The sequence below is a fragment of the Aquarana catesbeiana genome, linkage group LG03, assembly GCF_042186555.1.
Source record: "Aquarana catesbeiana isolate 2022-GZ linkage group LG03, ASM4218655v1, whole genome shotgun sequence".
Taxonomy (NCBI): domain Eukaryota; kingdom Metazoa; phylum Chordata; class Amphibia; order Anura; family Ranidae; genus Aquarana; species Aquarana catesbeiana.
In genome coordinates this window covers 420,563,677-420,584,482 of record NC_133326.1, presented here as the reverse complement: position 1 = coordinate 420,584,482, position 20,806 = coordinate 420,563,677, and the positions used below count along the sequence as shown (strand labels likewise).

The following is a 20,806-nucleotide window of genomic DNA, read 5'->3' as shown; positions in this document are numbered from 1 at the left end:
ATCTGGGAGCCCCCTTTAATAAGGGGGCCCCCAGATCCCGGCCCCCCACCCTATGTGAATGAGTATGGGGTACATGGTACCCCTACCCATTCACCTAGGGGAAAAAAGCGTCAATAAAACAAACCGTACACAGGTTTTTTAAAATAATTTATTAGGCAGCTCCGGGATCTTCTTCCGACTTCGGGGGTCTCTCCGCTGTCTCCTCCCGGTGTCCGCATCTTCTGCCGGCTCCTCTGCTATCTTCTGCAGCTCAATTGCTAGCGGTGGTCCGGACTTCTGCCTTCTTCTTTTCTTCCAAAGATGTTGACACGACGCTCTCTCCAGCTGGAATGGTCTGAACGCTCCGCAACGGACTTATATAGGCGGTGACCCCGCCCCCTTATGAGGTCACTGTCCCAGGGCATGCTGGGGCTGTGCCGTCATAAGGGGGCGTGGTCATCACCCGGTGACCACGCCTCCTAAAACGTCACAGACCCAGCATGCCCAGGGACTGTGACGGCATAAGGGGGCGGGGTCACGGCCTATATAAGTCCCTTGCAGAGCGCACAGAAACCATTCTGGCTGGGGAGAGCGTCGTGTCAACATCTCTGGAAGAGAAGAGGGAAGAAGATGATCCAGAGGTCCGGACCACCGCTGGCAAAAGAGCACCAGAAGATAGCGGTGGAGCCGGCAGAAGATGCGGACACCGGGAGAAGACGCCGGAGAGACCCCCGGAGTCGGAAGAAGATCCCGGAGCTGCCTAATAAATTATTTTAAATACCTGTGTACTGTGTTTTTTATTGACGCTTTTTTCCCTAGGTGAATGGGTAGGGGTACCATGTACCCCATACCTATTCACATAGGGTGGGGGGCCGGGATCTGGGGGCCCCCTTATTAAAGGGGGCTCCCAGATTCCGATAAGCCCGCAGACCCCGACAACCAACGGCCAGGGTTGTCGGGAAGAGGCCCTTGTCCTCATCAACATGGGGACAAGGTGCTTTGGGGTGGGGGGGCCGCAGCGCGCCCCCCTCCCCCAAGGCACCAAACCCCCCATGTTGAGGGCATGCGGCCTGGTACGGTTCAGGAGGGGGGGGGGCGCTCGCTCGTCCCCACCCCCATTCCTGTCCGGCCGGGCTGCGTGCTCGGATAAGGGTCTGGTATGGATTGGGGGGGACCCCCCACGCCGTTTTTTCGGCGTAGGGGGTTCTCCTCAAGGTCCATAACAGACCCAAGGGCCTGGTATGCCCCTGGAGGGGGAACCCATGCCGGATTTTTATTTAAAATTTGGCGCGGAGTTCCCCTCAAGATCATTTGAGCACAAGTCGCATGCCGAAGTCGGATCATGCGAGACGGCGATCCGACTTCAATGATAGTCAATAGGCTGAAGTCGGATCAAAGTCGGATCCAAGTAGTACAGGGAGTACGCTCTGAAGTCGGAGCGACTTCAGTAGTGTCTATTAAGACGCTCCCATGCACTGTAATGTGAATCTCTTTCTGGGGCGACTTGAGGGCTTACAAGTCGGATCCCAAGTCGCGGTAGTGTGAACCAAGCCTAAAGGTGTTGGCACGAGTGAAGATGTGCTCTGCGGAGCTCCAGGAGGGATCCATGCTGGATTTAAAAAGCCTCCACAACCGGATCCATCCCGCCACTGCGGCTCCAGGATGGTACCCGGGCCTCGCATACAAGAACGAGGTTTTGCCTGTAATGCTCCTCCTTTGAGGGCTGGACCCTTGGAGCCAGGACTCTTTGTGGTCTTGCTACATTACCTAAAGCTGTCCTGAGGGGTGCTATACATGGTCCAAAAGAGTGGAACCCCTATTAAAAAGGCCCCAGTCTTTGAAGGTTTAAACACACTGCCCGCCGTAATGGATGAAGTTTGGATCTGTTTACAGCAGTATCCTGCAGCGAGGAAAGCATAGGAACTGCAAAGTCCACCTATGACTTTTCTTTCAATTATATTGTAAAATGCCTTAAACTCCTCTAGAGGTAGTAATAGTGTATAGACCCTGTTTAAATCTGTGCTAATACAGCGTGTGTCTCAGCAGCTGAAGGGGGGGTGTCCCCCCCGTCCCCCCCCCCCCCCCCCCCCAAATGGGGAAACTGAGTGGCTAGGGATACATGTTATGTTTAAACAAGCATAAATCTGTAAAGCTGATAAAGACTGTGTAAATCCTCTCCCTCCCCTCTGAGGTGACTCTTGCTATAGCACATGAAAGGGCGTGGCGCATAGACTATCAGGCTCACAGCTGAAAAAGTTTAAAGCTGATACTCTGGGAAACAGACAGTGTCTATCAGAGCAGCTGAAGCAAGGCTGCCACAGGACACAGAAGCGCTGGTGCACGTGTGGGGTTTACACAGGCATTTGCAGTAGAGGAGAAAACGTATTGTTTAGCATTAGATCATTCTATGCTACCAGTGTATTTCCTACTATTGTTCAAATAAATAGAACAGTTCTTAGAGTACCTTTTTGCTTTTGTGCTTTGCAGTATGGCTTCAATGCTAACTACTAAGGCACCAAAACCACCCCCAGGCGCTGGGAACTCCAGACATGCCTCCACATTGTCATCCTCTCCGGAGATACCTGATATGGCAAGCCAGGGTGAGTCATTGGAAGCAATTGGTGGTGCAACTGCTTCTCACACTTCAGCCCCTGTATACGTGACTGAAGATGCATTTTCCTCTGCCCTGCAGGGCTTAGAAGGAAGATTAGCGGCTTTAATCGCATCCTGCATTAAAGGGGATAAGAAGTGTGCTATATCCCTCTCTCCCACACCAAACCCCTTTCAGGGGAACAGTGGGGACAGGATGAGGTATTAGGCCCCTTTCACACGATCGGACCGTTCAGGTCCGCCTGTCAGTTTTGACGGCGGACCTGAACGGGCGATCCATGTTAGCCTATGGGGCGTCGGATGTCAGCGGAGACATTTTCGCTGACATCCGACCCCGTCCGATCCGCTAAAAGCAGACGTATGGCTCTACGTCCAGATCCGTCGCTATCGGATCGGGTGAGATCTGACGAAAACGGACACGCTGTCCGTTTTCGTCCGATCCCTCCATAGGCGGCAGCGGCGCCTGACAAGCCCCTCCCCCGCTCAGTGAGCAGAGGGGGACCTGTCATCCGCCGGCTCAGCGGAGATCAACGGACAGATCTCTCGCTGAGCCGGCGGACCGAGGCGGGCTCCGTAAAAACTGAGCCCGCCTCGTGTGAAAGGGGCCTTACCCTCAAACGATCGGGAAAAACAAACCAATTACTCCTCTGCGGAGGAAACAGTTAAATTTTCAGCTTCACAATCTCAGGTACAAATCCTTACGGACATGGTTCGCTCCACTTTCATGCTACCCCTAACAGAGTCAGCTGAAAGTCTGGTTTCTTCTTTGGGTTCCTTGAAACCTTCACAACCAGTGCATGCGTTTCCAGTCCACACATTACTAGAGAAGCTTATTTATACCGAATGGGATCATCCGGACAAGCATTTTCTCCCTCCAAAGAGATTCTCGGTTTTCTATCCTGGGGTGGGGGGGGGGAGTCACCAAAAAATGGAAAGTTCCAGCAGTAGATGCTGTGATTTCCAGTGTGAATAAAAGTTTAACTTGTCCAGTGGACAATGTACAAATGCTAAAGGATCCAACAGATAAAAAGTTGGAATTCCTGTTAAAATCCTCTTTTTCTTTAGCAGGTACTGTTGCTCAGCCTGCAATTGCAGCTATAGGCATCTGTCAGTCCTTAAAAGACCAGTTCACAGAGGTCCTTAACGAGCTCCCTGCACAACAGGCCAATGAGTTGGCCGAATTACCAAAAGCATTATGTTTTGCCATAGATGCTATAAAGGATTCTATTCACCAGGCGTCTTGCCTTGCACTTGTACACATGCGTAGGACCCTTTGGCTAAAGGGTTGGTCTGCCAAAGCACCCTGCAAAAACCTACTGTCTAGGTTTCCATTTCATGGGGAGCGACTATTTGGCGATGATTTGGATAAATACATCCAGACAATTTCCAGTGGAAAAAGTACTCTTTTGCCAGTCAAAAGAAAGTATAAACGTCCTTCATTTAAACTTTCTCTCCTGCGCCAAGCACATCCGCCTCTAGGCAGTGGCGATGGCTTCCACCGTCAGATTCCAGATGAAAATCGCAGGGTCAGGCCCAGGCTCAAAGGAAGACCTGGAGCCGCAAGACTACAAAGCAGAATACTAAGACCTCTTCACCAAGGTGAAGGGGGGGGGGGGGGGGGAGACTTCTGCATTTCACAGAAGTCTGGCAGAGGGAAATTCAGGACAGATGGGCTTTCTCCATAGTGACTCCAGGATACAAACTAGAGTTTCGGGAATTTCCACAATCTCACTTTCTGAGATCAAATGTTCCCAAGGATCCAGGGAAAAGACAGTCCCTGTTTCAAGCATTAGACCGATTATTGACTAATTATTGGGTAATCGTACAGATCCCCACAGGAGAACAAGGTTTAGGTTTCTATTCAAACCTGTTTACGGTACCAAAACCGAATGGAGATGTCAGACCCATTCTGGATCTAAAAATTTGCTCAAAATATTTCCCACCCGCCAAAGGTTTCTGCGATTCGAAGTGGAACAGCAGCACTTTCAGTTCGCGGCCTTACCCTTCCGGCTAGCTACAGCACCACAGGTATTCACAAAAATACTGGCCCCACCTCTAGCCAGGTTGAGGGCACAGGGCATAAGGCGTACCTAGATGATCTATTGTTAATAGACCAGTCAGTGACTCGCTTAAGGCAAGGCGTACGCATTACAACCAGTTACCTGGAAAGTCTTGGTTGGATCCTCAACCTTGAAAAGTCTTTCTTTAAAACCAGTAAGAAAGCTGGATTACTTAGGCCTGATCATAGATACAGCCCAGAAAAGGTTGTTCTTGCCTCCAGCAAAGATCAGCTCCATACAAGAGCTGGTACGGATGGTCAGGTCAAAAGCAAATCCTTCAATTCGCCTTTGCATGAGGTTGTTGGGAAAGATGGTAGCTTCATTTCGAAGTAGTACCCTATGCCCAGTTCCATTCAAGACTGCTGCAAAACAGAATCCTCTTTGCTTGAAACAAGATGATCCAAGCTTTGGAATTGCCAATGCGGCTGTCCCCAAGAGTGTCTCAAAGCCTCAGTTGGTGGTTACGAAGCCAGAATTTGCTGAAGGGGAAACCCTTCAGACTAATAGTCTGGAAAGTAGTAACGACAGATGCCAGCCTCTCATGCTGGGGAGCGGTACTAGAGGAGACGACTGTCCAGGGACAGTGGTCAAAACTCGAAAGATCCCTGCCCATCAACATCCTAGAGATTCGGGCAGTGTATCTGGCTCTGAAAACCTGGACCTCCCAGGTTAAAGAATTGTCCAGTCCGGATTCAATCCGACAATCCCACGGCTGTGGCCTATATCAATCACCAAGGGGGCACCAAGAGTCTCTCAGCTCAGAGATGGGTGAACCATATCCTAACTTGGGCAGAAAGGAATGTCCCAGCCACATCGGCAGTTTTCATTCCGAGAGTAGAAAATTGGCAAGCGGACGATCTAAGTCAGCAGCAGTTATTCCCAGGGGAATGGTCTCTTCACCCCGAAGTGTTTCGGGCTGTTTGCCAAAGATGGGGGACTCCGGACATCTTCTAGCTTCCAGATTCAACATGAAGTTAGTCAACTTTGTGTCCAGAACAAGGAATCCACTCGCATACGGAACAGATGCGCTGGAAACTCCTGTGGGATCAGTTTTCACTGATCTACGCTTTTCCCCCCGATTCAGTTGCTGCCTTGACTTCTTTGCAGGATCAAGCTGGAAAGAAAGCCAGTAATTCGGTAGCACCAGCATGGCCCAGAAGGTCATGGTATGCAGAGATCGTAAAGATGGCAGTGGAGGGTCCTTGTCCTCTCCCACTAAGGCCAGGCCTGCTATCGCAGGGGCCGATATTCCATCCTACTTTACAAACGCTAAATTTAACGGCTTTGCTATTGAAACCCACATTCTGAAGAAGCGTGGGCTTTCCAGTTCTGTTATCTCAACTTTAATCAATGCAAGGAAACCAGTTTCCAGAGCTGTATATTATAGAGTTTGGAAAGCTTATGTTTCCTGGTGTGAATCCAAGGGTTGGCACCCTCGAAGATATATTATAGGCAGGAACTTGCCTTTCTACAATTGAGCTTACAGATGAAGTTGGCACTAAGTACTATTAAGGGCCAAGTCTCAGCCTTATCGGTTTTATTTCAAAGACTGCTTGCTATACATTATTTAGTCCGGGGTTTTATGCAAGGGATGCGGATTAATCCACCAGTTAAATCACCTTTTTAACCTCTTGGGACTTGAATTTAGTTTTGTTAGTGTTACAAAAACCGCCATTTGAACCATTACAGCATTTTCCCTCAGTCCTTCTGACTAGGAAGCTGATATTTTTGGTTGCTATATCCTCAGCAAGGAGGGTTTCAGAATTGGCTGTTCTTTCTTGTAAAGAGTCATATTTGATTATTCATGAGGACAGAGTGGGGTTACGCCCTCGTCCAGGCTTTTTGCCAAAAGTGGTTTCAGGCTTTCGTCTGAATGAAGATATTTTCCTGCCATCCTTCTTTTTTTTTTTTTTTCCCCCAAAACCATGTTCCAGGGAAGAAGTCACTACATTGTCTTGATGTAGTGAGAGCAGTGAAAATCTAGTTAAAGAAAATTGCTCAGATTCTTAAGACTGATGTCTTCTTTATTCTGCTAGAGGGTCCTAAAAAAAAAAAGACAGGCAGCGTCAAAATCCACTGTTGCTAAGTGGTTTCGGCAAGTTATAATTCAAATTTATGATTTAAGGGGTAAGATTCCCCCCCCCCCCCCCCCCCCCTATTCAAGTTAAGGCGCACTCTACCAGAGCAGTTAGTGCTTCTTGGGCAGTGCGTCACCAGGCCTCCTTTGCTCTGATCTGCAAGGCCGCAACTTGGTCTTCGGTCCATACATTCACAAAATTTTACCAAGTGGATGTAAGAAGGAATGAGGATATTGCCTTCGGGCGCAGTGTGCTGCAGGCAGCAGTATAAGTCTTGACGGTCTGGGGGTGCCCTATGGGTTTGTTTCTCCCTCTCCTCAAGTAGCATTGCTATGGGACGTCCCACTGAGTAAATACTTAAGGCTCTGTCCTATGATGTATGATAAAGAAAATAGGATTTTTAAAACAGCTTACCTGTAAAATCCTTTTCTTGGAGTACATCATAAGACACAGAGGTCCCGCCCCTCTTTTTATGGGGTGAAAGTATATTGCTTGGCTACAAAAACTGAGGTACTCCTGGAAGGAGGAGGGGGATATATAGGGGAGTCAACTTCTGTATTGGGTGTGCCAGTGTCAACACCTGAAGATAGCTATAACCCACTAAGTAAATACTTAAGGCTCTATGTCCTATGATGTACTCCAAGAAAAGGATTTTACAGGTAAGCTGTTTTTAAAAAAATAAAGTGTGTGTGTGTGTGTGTGTGTGAGATAGATAGATAGATAGATAGATAGATACACAAAGGAAGAATGCAAAACAGCATTTTTTCCTTACTTGAAATGGCACTCTTCCTGATGGATTTAACAGCTACATTTACCTCGGCCTAAAAATTCAAGTGATATTAAAGGCGCAATTTAAAAAACAAAACGTCATACTTGCATGTTCTGTGCAACTCCAATCCTCCTTCTCGGGTCACCCGCCAGTGCTCCTGGTGAGTGCCCCCATGGCAAGCAGCTTGCCATGGGGGCACCCAAGCAAGCGTGCTCCCGAGCTGCTGCTCAGCTCTCCCTCTAGTCTCAGCCAGTGAAGAGGGAGAGTCCCCAGAGAGCCGAGACACTTGTGCACATTGCTGGATCACGACGGAGCTCAGGTGAGTATTGGGGGAGGGGTTGCTGCACACAGGTCATTTTTATGCATAGAATACATGAAGGTAAAAAAACCTTCAGCCTTTAGAACCACTTTATCCAGTCAGGAAGTTTCAAGCCAGCCACAGAAAACTTGACCCTTCTATGCCATCAGAAGTCCTTTGTACAGTGGGGACGGAAAGTATTCAGACCCCCTTAAATTTTTCACTCTGTTGTATTGCAGCCATTTGCTAAAATAATTTAAGTTCATTTTTTTTTCCTCAATGTACACGCAGCACCCCATATTGACAGGAAAACACAGATTATTGACATTTATGCAGATTTATTAAAAAAGAAAAACTGAAATATCACATGGTCCTAAGTATTCAGACCCTTTGCTCAGTATTTAGTAGAAGCACCCTTTTGATCTAATACAGCCATGAGTCTTTTTGGGAAGGATGTAACAAGTTTTTCACACCTGGATTTGGGGATCCTCTGCCATTTCTCCTTTGCAGATCCTCTCCAGTTCTGTCAGTTTGGATGGTAAACGTTGGTGGACAGCCATTTTTAGGTCTCTCCAGAGATGCTCAATTGGGTTTAAGTCAGGACTCTGGCTGGGCCGTTCAAGAACAGTCACGGAGTTGTTGTGAATCCACTCCTTCATTATTTTAGCTGTGTGCTTAGGGTCATTATCTCGTTGGCAGGTAAACCTTCGGCCCAGTCTGAGGTCCTGAGCACTCTGGAGAAGGTTTTCGTCCAGGATATCCCTGTGATTGGTTGCATTCATCTTTCCCTCGATTGCAACCAGTCGTCCTGTCCCTGCAGCTGACAAACACCCCCACAGCATGATGCTGCCACCACCATGCTTTACTGTTGGGACTGTATTGGACAGGTGATGAGCAGTGCCTGGTTTTCTCCACACATACCGCTTAGGATTAAGGCCAAAAAGTTCTATCTTGGTCGCATCCGACCAGAGAATCTTATTTCTCACCATCTTGGAGTCCTTCAGGTGTTTTTTTTAGCAAACTCCATGCAGGCTTTCATGTGTCTTGCACTGAGGAGAGGCTTCCGTTGGGCCACTTTGCCATAGAGCCCCGATTGGTGGAGGGCTGCAGGTGATGGTTGACTTTCTACAACTTTCTCCCATCTCCCGACTGCATCTCTGGAGCTCAGCCACAGTGACCTTTGGGTTCTTCTTTACCTCTCTCACCAAGGCTCTTCTCCCCCGATAGCTCAGTTTGGCCGGATGGCCAGCTCTAGGAAGGGTTCTGGTCGTCCCAAACGTCTTCCATTTAAGGATTATGGAGGCCACTGTGCACTTAGGAACCTTAAGTGCAGCAGAAATTTTTTTGTAACCTTGGCCAGATCTGTGCCTTGCCACAGTTTTTTGTCTCTGAGCTCTAAAGGCAGTTCCTTTTGACCTCATGATTCTCATTTGCTCCGACATGCACTGTGAGCTGTAAGGTCTTATATAGACAGGTGTGTGGCTTTCCTAATCAAGTCCAATCAGTATAATCAAACACAGCTGGACTCAAAAGAAGGTGTAGAACCATCTCAAGGATGATCAGAAGAAATGGACAGCACCTGAGTTAAATATGAGTGTCACAGCAAAGGGTCTGAATACTTAGGACCATGTGATATTTCAGTTTTTCTTTTTTAATCTGCAAAAATTTCAACAATTCTGTGTTTTTATGTGAATATGGGGTGCTGTGTGTACATTAATGAGGAAAAAATGATTTTAGCAAATAGCTGCAATATAACAGAGTGAAAAATGTAAGGGGGTCTGAATACTTTGTCCCCACTGTACATCCAAAAACCATTGGTAACACTGGCTTAAATCTTTGACAGTGTCATCATCCTGATCTCTCTTTACGGCAGTGAAGCATGGGCCCTGTTGATTACCCAGACTAATTAAATGGGACACCAGCCTCAAATTAAATATTCCGTAGCAGAAAATAGAAGGTCCCCTCCCCTTGGAGGGAACCTTCTCTTTCATATATGGAGGGCGAATCCCGAACCCTATTGACCCACACTGTTTTTGATGCAAATATTATGCTGTAACGAGTTGGTTATTTATTGTCTTCTCTGTAAGATATCGTTGTTGGATCGTTAATGTTCATGTATAACTCCTATGTCCACAACAAAGTGCCTCGGATGTGCCTGGGAACAGTGCTTTCGAGGGGATAATCTTTAGTTAACTAAGTTATACGCCTTTTTGTTTTTTCTTTGATCATTTAATGCACACTAATGCACACCTATTCTTTTGTGGATATAGGAGCACTTCAGATTGTGGAAACTGTGTGTATTACTCAAATATCTTCTTTGTAATTTTTCTACTCTTTGTGAAAACCTTCAATAAAAATATTGAAACAGAAATATTCCCATTGGTATGCTGCAAGCACCTCCCCTCCCAAATCCATCAGAACATCTCCAAAAATATTTGCTGAGCAGAGTCGCTTTACTACTCAGAACAGAAGAGGTCACCATCATACTCAGTCCCAGTAGTGGCTGGTGCTCAAAATTTTTGGGGGGGTGCAAACTGAAAAATTATGAAAAATACTGAAACAAAAATATCAAATGCAGCCAGCTGCGTCTCTCATATGCAGCCACTGTGCCGCCCGCTGTCTGCCCGGCACTTACCCCATCGTGGTGGCGGGTCAGGCAGCGGGTGACAGTGGTGAGCTGTGGGACTGGTATTGCGGGTCGGGCGATGGCTCCTGTGTCCTCTTTGCATCCTCTTCTGCTAGGCGGCCAATTGGCTCGCCTCTGCCTTCAGCCAATCGGGTGACCGGTATGAGATCCATGCCTCCTGATTGGCAGAGAGCCACTGCTCAGTCCAATTGCCAAACAGCAGCTCCAACTAATACCCCCACAAAGTCTTACTGTCCAGTGGTTCTCAACCTGGGGTCAAATGACTATTTGCCAGGGGTTACCATATCCTGGGCTGTTCTTGAAGCCCGCACCACTCTCCCAGCCTTATTGCAGCCTTATTGCACAATACCTATGATTTATAGTTGCCATTAAAATCCCCGCTACAGATCTCAGGTCAGCAGATGACCTTGATCAAGAACATCTAAGTAGGATGATCAGAACCCCCCCCGGCACTGCCACTGATACTCATCCCATTTCCTCCATTCCCTCCCCCCCACCAAGGAGTAAGAGAAGGAATAAAAATAGAGAATATATGGAAGGGAGAGGAAAAGAGATGGAACAAAGAAAAAGGAAGAGAAAGAACGAGAGACAGCTAGAGAGAGGGATGGGGAAAAAGAAACAAGAAATTAGAGGGAGGGATATAAAAGGGAAAGAAAGGAGAACAAAGAGTGGCACATCCTAAAGTGTACCATAAGGGTTTTTTAATACTGTACGAGTGGAAGGGACTCGGGAGCGCTAAATGTCCAAGGTTTAGGGTCGCAAAGTACTTGTCTTGGGTGCTGAAAACCCATGCTACGAAAAAAATTTTACTGTTTGGTAGAACCGCACAATTAATCGTCAAGAATCGTTATCGCGATCTTGACTAAAGTGTTTCACAATTCTTTCTATGCAAAGAATTCTCTGCTCTTCTGAAGCCACAGCCATCAAAAGAAAGGAAGGAAAAACCGGGCAGTCTGCTAAGAATCAAAACATATCAGTTGAACTTAAGTATAAACATTGTAACAATTTGTCAAAGGAATAGCCTTTGTGTGTAAGGGAAAAAAGTTTAACCACTTAAACACTAAGCCTTTTTCAGACATTTGTTGGTTTCAAGTTAAAATCGTATATTATTTTTTTTTTTTTTTTTGATAGAAAATTACTTAGAACCCCCAAACATATATTATAATATATATATTATATATTTTTTTTTTTTTTTGTAGACACCCTAGAGAATAAAATGGTGGTTGTTGCAATATTTTATGTCACACTGTAGTTGCGCAGCGGACTTTCAAATGCAATTTTTTTGAAAAAAAAAAAAAAAAAAAAAAAAGTAAAAAAGAACAAAACTAACCAGTAAAGTTAGCCCATTATAATATTTATTTATTTATTTTTTTTTGTATAATGTGAAAGTTTTTACGTCGTGATCTTTTTACTCTAAGCAAAACAATCGTGTTTCTCATTTTGGCAAGAAACCTGCAGCTCTGCTGTTTGGGGGTTTCCACAACTTGGGAAATTTTATCAAGGGGTCATGGCACTGGAGAGGTTGAGAACCACTGCTCTAGATCAAGCTGTGTGCCCTGCAGCAATCCTTCAACTCCCACCTTTTACAGCCAAAACTCGCAATATTGCATTCTAACAATCTCTCTTCTCTTTCTCTGTCCATACAAATTAGTTCTTTCACGTTTGTTCTTTAAATTATGCTTTATTTTATAGTGCTTATTCTGATTGTGTTCTTTCTCCTTAGAAATGACTCTAAACACTGGAAATATCAATTTTAAATGGGATCCAAAGAGCTTAGAAATCCGTACCCTGGCAGTTGAGCGACTGCTTGAACCCCTTGTTACTCAGGTATGTAAGCTTTACAAAACCTTGTCAGAATTCTAATATGTTAGCTGCCAGCTGTAGGTTACAGTATCGGGGCATGTACTTTACCCACTTTCTTACCAGCCGCCGCAGTACTGCGGCAGGCTGGCTCCCCTGCACGAGCCATTGTAGCCATACATAGCAGGGGTGCTGATGCTCGTGGCAGACGGTCGCGATGACCACCTGCCATGAGCGATCATAAGCGGGAGACACAGAACAGGGACGTGTGTGTGTGTGTGTACACACGTCCCTGTTCTGTTCTTACAGATCGTGTGCTCCTATTAGCTAGGAGCCACGATCCGTCACTTTGTCTAGTCAGTCCCCTCCCCCTTCAGTTAGAATCATCTCCCAGGGAACACAGTTAACCCCTAGATAGCCCCTAGTGTTAACCCCTTCGCTGCCAGTGACATTTTTACAGTAATCAATGCATTTTTATAGCATTGATCACTGTATTAATGCCAATGGTCCCAAAATTGTCCAATGTGTCTGCCATAATGTTGCAGTCACGATAAAAATCGCAGATTGCCGCCATTACTAGTAAAAAATCTATAAATCTATCTCCTATTTTGTAGACGCTATAACTTTTGCGCAAATCAATCAATATATGCTTATTGCGATTATTTTTTTTTTTCCCCACAAAAATATGTAGAAGAATACATATCGGCATAAACTGAGAAAAAATTAGCTTTTTTTTTTTTTTTTTTTTTTTTTTTTTTTTTTTTTCTTTCATACAGGACATAGGATCTTTAGTCTTTTGGACATGGGTTGGGTTATATATGTAGCTATCAATGGGTGATTAGACACTGGCAAAAGTAATGGCAGCAGTGACATCTCCATGTCAGGCCCGTGGCTCCAAGCCAAAGTCTAGAACAAACTTTCATTGAGGTATGGTCACTTAAGGAAACCAGGTCTTGCTCCAGTCCCCAGTCCAGTGAATCAGTGACCTAACTTGGAATAGGTGGGTTGTCTGTTGGCCTTCTGGTTCCAGGAAATCGCCGATATCTGGACCCAGCGTGTCAATTCCAGGGGCTACAAACTGCAGTTTTGGACGGTTGTTCTTGCTTCTGTTCAGCATCTCCTTTCGTATGGGGGTGTTGCCCTGTCCCAAGCAAGGAATGCTTTTAGGACACAAGGCATCTGAAAAAGCCCCTCTGAATGCCTGGACTGGCTGTATTTTGCACATGTGCGTTTTAATGTTTTGAACATTTATGGCATTCTATTGGCCAGATTATTAAAAGAAATTCATCTTTATAAAAATGATTACATTTTTTGCAGGTAAAAAATGTGAGTAGTGGAAAAATCTGTGCTACCCTTAAAAAGAAAATATGACACACTGGTGCTGCAACTTTAAATAGCCTGAATGTGAATTTTATTTATTTTTATACACATGTTTCTAGCTGAACAATGTATATACAGTGGGGCAAAAAAGTATTTAGTCAGCCACCAATTGTGCAAGTTCTCCCACTTAAAAAGATGAGAGGCCTGTAATTGTCATCATAGGTATACCTCATCTATGAGAGACAAATGTGGAAACAAGTCCAGACAATCACATTTGTCTCCTCTCTTTCAAAAAAAAAAAAAAAAAAAAAAATTATTTGCAAATTATGGTGGAAATTAAGTGTTTGGTCAATATCAAAAGTTCATCTCAATACTTTGTTATATATCCTTTGTTGGCAATGACAGAGGTCAAACGTTTTCTGTAAATCTTCACAAGGTTGTCACACACTGTTGCTGGTAAGTTGGCCCATTCCTCCATGCAGATCTCCTCTAGAGTAGTGATGTTTTGGGGCTGTCGCTGGGCAACACGGACTTACAACTCCTTCCAAAGGTTTTTTATGGGGTTGAGATCTGGAGACTGGCTAGGCCACTCCAGGACCTTTGAAATGCTTCTTACGAAGCCACTCCTTCGTTACCCGGGTGGTGTGTTTTGGGATCATTGTCATGCTTAAAGACCCAGCCACGTTTCATCTTCAATGCCCTTGCTGATGGGAGGAGGTTTGCACTCAAAATCTCATGATACATGGCCCCATTCATTCTTTCATGTATACGGATCAGTTGTCCTGTTCCCTTTGCAGAGAAACAGCCCCAAAGCATGAAGTTGCCACCCTGTGCTTCACAGTAGGTATGGCGTTCTTTGGTTGCAACTCAGTATTCTCTCTATCCTCCAAACACGAGTTCTGTTTCTACCAAACAGTTCTACTTTGGTTTCATCTGACCATATGACATCCTCCCAATCCTCTTCTGGATCATCCAAATGCTCTCTAGCAAACCTCAGACGGGCCTGGACATGTACTGGCTTAAGCAGGGGGACACGTCTGGCACTGCAGGATCTGAGTCCCTGGCGGCTTGTGTGTTACTGATGGTAGCCTTTGTTACATTGGTCCCAGCCCTCTGCAGGTCATTCACTAGGACCCCCCGTGTGGTTCTGGGATTTTTGCTCACCGTTCGTGATCATTTTGACCCCACGGGGTGAGATCTTGCGTGGAGTCCCAGATCGAGAGAGATTATCAGTGGTCTTGTATGTCTTCCATTTTCTAATTATTGCTCCCACAGTTGATTTCTTCACACCAAGCTGCTTGCCTATTGCAGATTCAGTCTTCCCAGCCTGGTGCAGGTCTACAATTTTGTTTCTGGTGTCCTTCGACAGCTCTTTGGTCTTCACCATAGTGGAGTTTAGAGCAGTGTTTCTCAACTCCAGTCCTCAAGGCGCACCAACAGGTCATGTTTTCAGGATTTCCCTCAGATGAAATGGCTGTGGTAATTACTAAGGCAATGAAACTGATCAAATCACCTGTGCAAAATAGTGGAAATCCTGAAAACATGACCTGTTGGTGCGCCTTGAGGACTGGAGTTGAGAAACACTGGTTTAGAGTGTGACTGTTTGAACTCGTTATCAGACACCTGTCCACAACCTCAAACAGGTGCCATTAATACAGGTAATGAGTGGAGGACAGAGGAGCCTCTTAAAGAAGAGCCAGAAATCTTGCTTGTTTGTAGGTGACCAAATACTTATATTCCACCATAATTTGCAAATAAATTCTTTCAAAAATCAGACAATGTGATTGAGGTATACCTATGATGACAATTACAGGCCTCTCATCTTTTTAAGTGGGAGAACTTGCACAATTGGTGGCTGACTAAATACTTTTTTGCTCCACTATAACTCCCTTACTATAAAAAGGGGGGAAAAAAAATTGATACTAATATGTGTTGATGATACACTTTAAATAACAAAGTCCAAAAAAAGGTGCTCCATTGGTAAACGATATTGCAGGACACTGAGGAAATCACTAGATGCCTTTTTCCAGAAAGTAAAACAGACAACGCCGCTTACCAGATTATAATCTCAGATTATAGAGATCAAACGGGCTAATCACAGGATCGTCAGGGACATTCCTACACAGGTTCATCCAATGCCGGGATCCTTGTAATACAACAAACTCTCCAGCGGTATAGTTGTCCTATAACTGCAACTATATCCTTATCTAGGAGGTCTCCAACAGTGGGATAAATCATATGGTAGAAAAGAGAAGCTTTATGGTGCAGTATTCCATTAAAGATTTATTGTAAAAATCTTTTGTGCGCTGACATCCAAAAAAGTAGTGAACAGTACATTCAAACAGCCACGGCTCAAGCCAGCCAGCAGGTACGTGGTGATGTCAAGAACAAGTTCTCCATCGGACGCATTTCCCAATACAAGGCATCAACTCCGTTCCCATCTAGTCATTTCCTCAGTGTCCTGCAATATCATTCACCAATGGAGCACTTTGTTTTTGGACTTTCTTTTGGATGAACTTTAAAGTGTATTGTTATCGCATATCACGTGGTGTGTGTTTTTTTTTTTTTTTTTTTTTTTCTCTCCAGTAGGAGCCTGCATTGCATTCATGATCCGCAGATCACGGGTGCAATGCAGGGCAGACAGTTAGATAATGACAGGAAGAATCCATGAACTACCTGGAGCGCATTCATTAAAGCCTAGTTCCACCCAAGGCGGGCATCTACTGATATTCTGCGGCTGTCTAAGCCCAGAAGTGGCTGCAGATACCTGTATTACAAAGGTATCTGCACCCCCAATCCAATGAGCGGAAGTTCCACTTTAGGGTGGAACTCCGCTTTAAATAGTGACAGTGGGTGCGGGTAGAAGATCCCTGACCCACGAGAGAGAGAGAGACTTGAACAGGTTCACAACAATATTGTCAAAGTTCTCCTAATAAAGTGCAATGGTGCTTTCTTCAAAATAGCAGTGCTCCAAATCTATGTGCAATAAGGTGCCGTGCTCCCCTCTTGTGCCCTCACTCACCAAGTTATGAATGCCTTTCAGTATAGGTGAATTCTCAGATGTCGTTTCTCCAGCTTCTCCACTTCTCTCAGGAAGATGGCAAATTAATAGGATGTTGCTCATATAAAAAAGGATAGAGCATTTATTCATGGTGTAATTCCATTTTATTATTAAAAAGGTTAAAATGTATTTTCCACTCACAAATTCACTGGATAAAACAAGCATGTAATGCCGGTTCGGAACAGGCAGCACAGCGTGTGCTCCAAGAGCCGGACGTGACGTCACTGGAAGTTCCTGCCTAATGCATTTCGCCCTCCCACTGGGCATCCGGGGTTGCCAGTGATTAGCAGATCTTTATATGCAATACTCCCTCCTACTACTCGTACACCCAGATTCTCCTTCCCTTTTCAAAACTCCATCTTAGAAGGGGAACCTGGCTAATCCATGCATGCAACTTAAGGGGTTGTAAACCTTCATGTTTTTCTCATTTATTCATTGACAGACATAGCCTTCTTTATTCATAATGATAGGGTTATATCGCCTCCACAGGAGTAGGACTAGGCAGAACAAAAAAAAACAAAACACTCGGCCACTCCCATGGTCCGTCCTCAGTCAGTATATAACCCCCTCCCTGCTCTAGGTATTCAGTTTTTTTTCTGCCTAGTCAGGAGTAAGGACTTAGTTCCCTGTTGGGATCGCTAGTCCTGGGAATTTACGGTCCCTCTGTGTTCTCCAACACCCCCCCCCCCTTCCCGGTTTAGGCCCAGGCTTCCAGCCTAGGGGCTTTTTTGCACGCTGCCCTTTTTTTTTTTTTTTTTTTCTCACCCTCGGGTTTTTATTAGGGGGGGTATCTTGTGGTTAGCCCTGGGAGGCCGTGGATTGGGGGCCTGCTGACTAATTTAGGCCGCGGCTTTGCGGCCTACCAGCTAGGATAGGTCCGCTCGGCCGGTGTGCGAATATTTAGGCTGCGGCTTTCCGGTCCCCCAGCGGGCCGGGGGCTTGCGGCGGGCGGCCAAAAATTTAGCCCGCGGCCTACCGGCTTGGGATTGGCCCGGTCCCCCTGCGGGCGGCCAGAAATTTTAGCCTGTGGCTTTTGTAGCCTACTAAGCCATGGCTTTGGCGGCCTGCTAGGCCTCGTGGCAACTCCCTTTCCTGAGGATTGGCCCGGTCCCCCTGCGGGCTGGCGGACAGAAATTTAGTGGCCTGCTAGGCCTCGTGGTGGCCTCCTTTCCTGAGGGGTGGCGCTGCAGAGGTCTGTGCCCCCTGTGAGGGGCCACAGTCTGTGCCCCCTATGTGGACCTCAGAGGGGGGGTCCCGACTTTTTGGTGTAGCACTTAGGCAGGCACTTAGGCACTCCTGCCCTCCCCTACCTCCTCTGTTGAACACTCCTATCTGTCTCTGCTGCACGGATGTGGCCACCTTGCGGGCTGGTGGCCACGCTCCCTATCCTGTCGGGGTGAGGATGACAGCAGAAGGGCTCAAAGGGGTGCTGGTTGTCGCACTTGTGACATCTGTGCGGGAACCTTTTCATGATGGGGGAGGGCCGGTACCCTCTTGGATAAACTGGCTTGTGTGGTGAAAGCTCTCTCTGGGGGAGGAGGGTTGTCATCTCCCGTTTCGTTATTTAGGGGAACTCGTCAGGATCTCTCTCTTCCTCCCTCTCTCCTATGGTGGCGGAGACCTTGTGCTCCCCCCCCCCCCCCCCCCCAAATATTAAGGGATTGCGGGTTGGAGGAGAGGGTAGCTTTGTATGCAGATGACCTCTTATTGTTTTTGAACGATGCTGGGGCCTTGGAGATACTGGATTCATTCTCAACGGTTACAGGGCTGAAAGTAAATTGGACTAAGTCCTTGAGAGATTATATATATATATATATATATATATATATATATATTCTCTCTATCTATCTTTATCTCCGTAGAACTGCTTTGAATGATATTCCACTGCAGTGGGTAGAGAATTTCAAGTATTTAGGAGTTGCAATTTCCTGCCAAGCTTGGGACGCATTAATCTTTTAAAAATGAAAATTATACCAAAATGTATGTGTTTTATTTAGACATTCTCCTCAGTGGATCCCTGTATCCTTTTTGACAAGATTAAATTGGCTGTTTTCATCTTTCTCCTTTTTTTTTTTTTTTTATTTCTTTTTGGCCACTCAGATGGTTACCGCCATATGGTGGCTAAGCAGCAGTGGTAGGTTCCACAGAAGCTCTTAAGATACTTTTATTCAGGGGCCGTAGGGCACCCTACCAGGTGACTACTCTTATGCTTACTACTGTTCGAGCCTGGGAGGCTGGTCTTAGATGTGAGTGTTATCCAAAGGGTGTAATTTCTCCAAAGGCCCCTCCTATGGTTTAACCCTACTCTTCCTCAATTTCTAAAGTACCAAAGCCTATTGCATGGACTAAATATAATATTTAATTACTTTCTCAAGTGGTTACTGATCGAAAACTATCTAATTTTTCTACGCTTACCTCAACTTTTAATTTACCTAGTTCCCATCTATTTAGATGCTTCTCCACACTTTTCATGCACAGTTTCCACAGGATAGTTTAACGATGATACAATCCACTCTGGAATCAGTACTTAAATCTGAGTGTCTGGGTAAGCCTACCTCGAGACTGTACTCTCATCTTGCTTTAATTTCTATTTTGCCATTAGAGGGTCTTCGAGCTAGGTGGATGCGGGATATACCAGATATGGAGGATTGGAGTGGTGTGTGGGATTTCCCTCAGATCTCTGGTATCCTTGAGAGACCGCATGTTCCAATTTAAACTGGTACATAGAGCATATATTACGTCTTATAGACTTCAAAAGATAAATCCTGGCTGCTCTTCTAAAGCCGTGTACACACGGGCGGACTTTTCAACTGGACTGGTCCGACAAACTTTCCGGTGGACGGACTTGCCTACAAACGATCACACCAAAGTCCGACAGATTAGTACGTGATGACGTACACCGGACTAAAATAAGGAAGTTGATAGCCAGTAGCCGATAGCTGCCCTAGCGTTGGTTTTTGTCCGTCGGACTAGCATACAGACGAGCGGATTTCTGGGTCTGGCGGAGTTACGAAGTAAAGATTTGAAGCCTGTTCCAAATCTAAAGTCCGTCAGATTTGCGACTGGAAAGGTCTACTAATTGTATTTCAGGTTCAATGTGTATGATGTTTTGTCGTGTTTTTTTGTTTGTCTAAGACATTAAATAAAATTAAAAAAATAAATAATAAAAATGCCATAAATATATCCCCTGCTTTTTTTTTTTTTTTCCAAAATAATTTGTAGAATATATATTGGCCTAAAACTGATGAAGAAAATTATATAGGGGTTTTTATTTATTCTTTTGGGATATTATAGCAAAAAGTGTTTTTTTTTTTTTTTTTTTTTTTTTGTGGGGAAAAAGGGACATCAATTTTGTTTGTACAACGTCACATTACCGCGCAATTATCAGTCAAAGTGACTCTGTGCCGTATCGCAAAAAAAGGCCTGGTCGGGAAGTGGGTAAATCCTTCTGGGGCTGAAGTGGTTAAGGCCTTTGGGTACCATGGTACACAGCTGGTGAATCCTCTTTGTTTCGATTAGTACCCCTCCAAATTTTTTTTTTTTTTTTCCTGTGTTGTCAATTGCACAAACCTTTTTAAATGTGGCAGATCTCTATGATGATGATGATGATGATTTCTCAAAACCTATTAAACATTAGCAGTGTGTTTTTCTTATTCTGAGTTACCGAGTAGGTCTGCCCATGTACTGCAGCCGGCACGTACATTTTGAAAGATAAGTAACGTGCATGCTGCTGTACGTGATGAACTTTTTTTTTTTTTTGTTTTTTTTTTTCCCGTGTTTGGGGAGGGTAGTAAACAGACTATTCCCAAAACGAAATCAGTGAAAAAAGCTGCAAAAGAAGACAAATTAAGAAAGAATGCTTAAAGTGTAACCCAACTTTTGTTGAGAAAAAATATTCTAGATGTGGAAATATGCGTACAAATTAAAGTTGAGTACACGTACGTGCTTTAACCATTTGCCCAAAACCATTTAACCATTTGGCACTTCTACCCCCTTCCTAACCAATCCAATTTTCAGCTTTTGGTGCTCTCACATTTTGACAATTACTCAGTCATGCAACACTGTACCCATATGAAATTTTTGTTGTGCTTTTTTTTTTTTTTTTTTTTTTTTTTCCCCCCCCCACAAACTTTCATTTGGTGGTATTTAATCACCACTGGGTTTATTTTTTGCGCTATAAATGA

The 20,806-nt window shown here is 45.1% G+C and overlaps 1 protein-coding gene across 1 annotated transcript in view; it reads left to right on the top strand.

Moving 5' to 3' along the window:
- CTNNA1 (catenin alpha 1) overlaps positions 1-20,806 on the top strand; it is a 215,180-nt gene that overhangs the window by 8,702 nt on the left and 185,672 nt on the right. The window contains 1 exon segment of the mRNA XM_073620754.1: positions 12,165-12,268. Coding sequence (XP_073476855.1) covers positions 12,167-12,268 — 102 coding nt within the window. The 5' untranslated portion in view covers positions 12,165-12,166.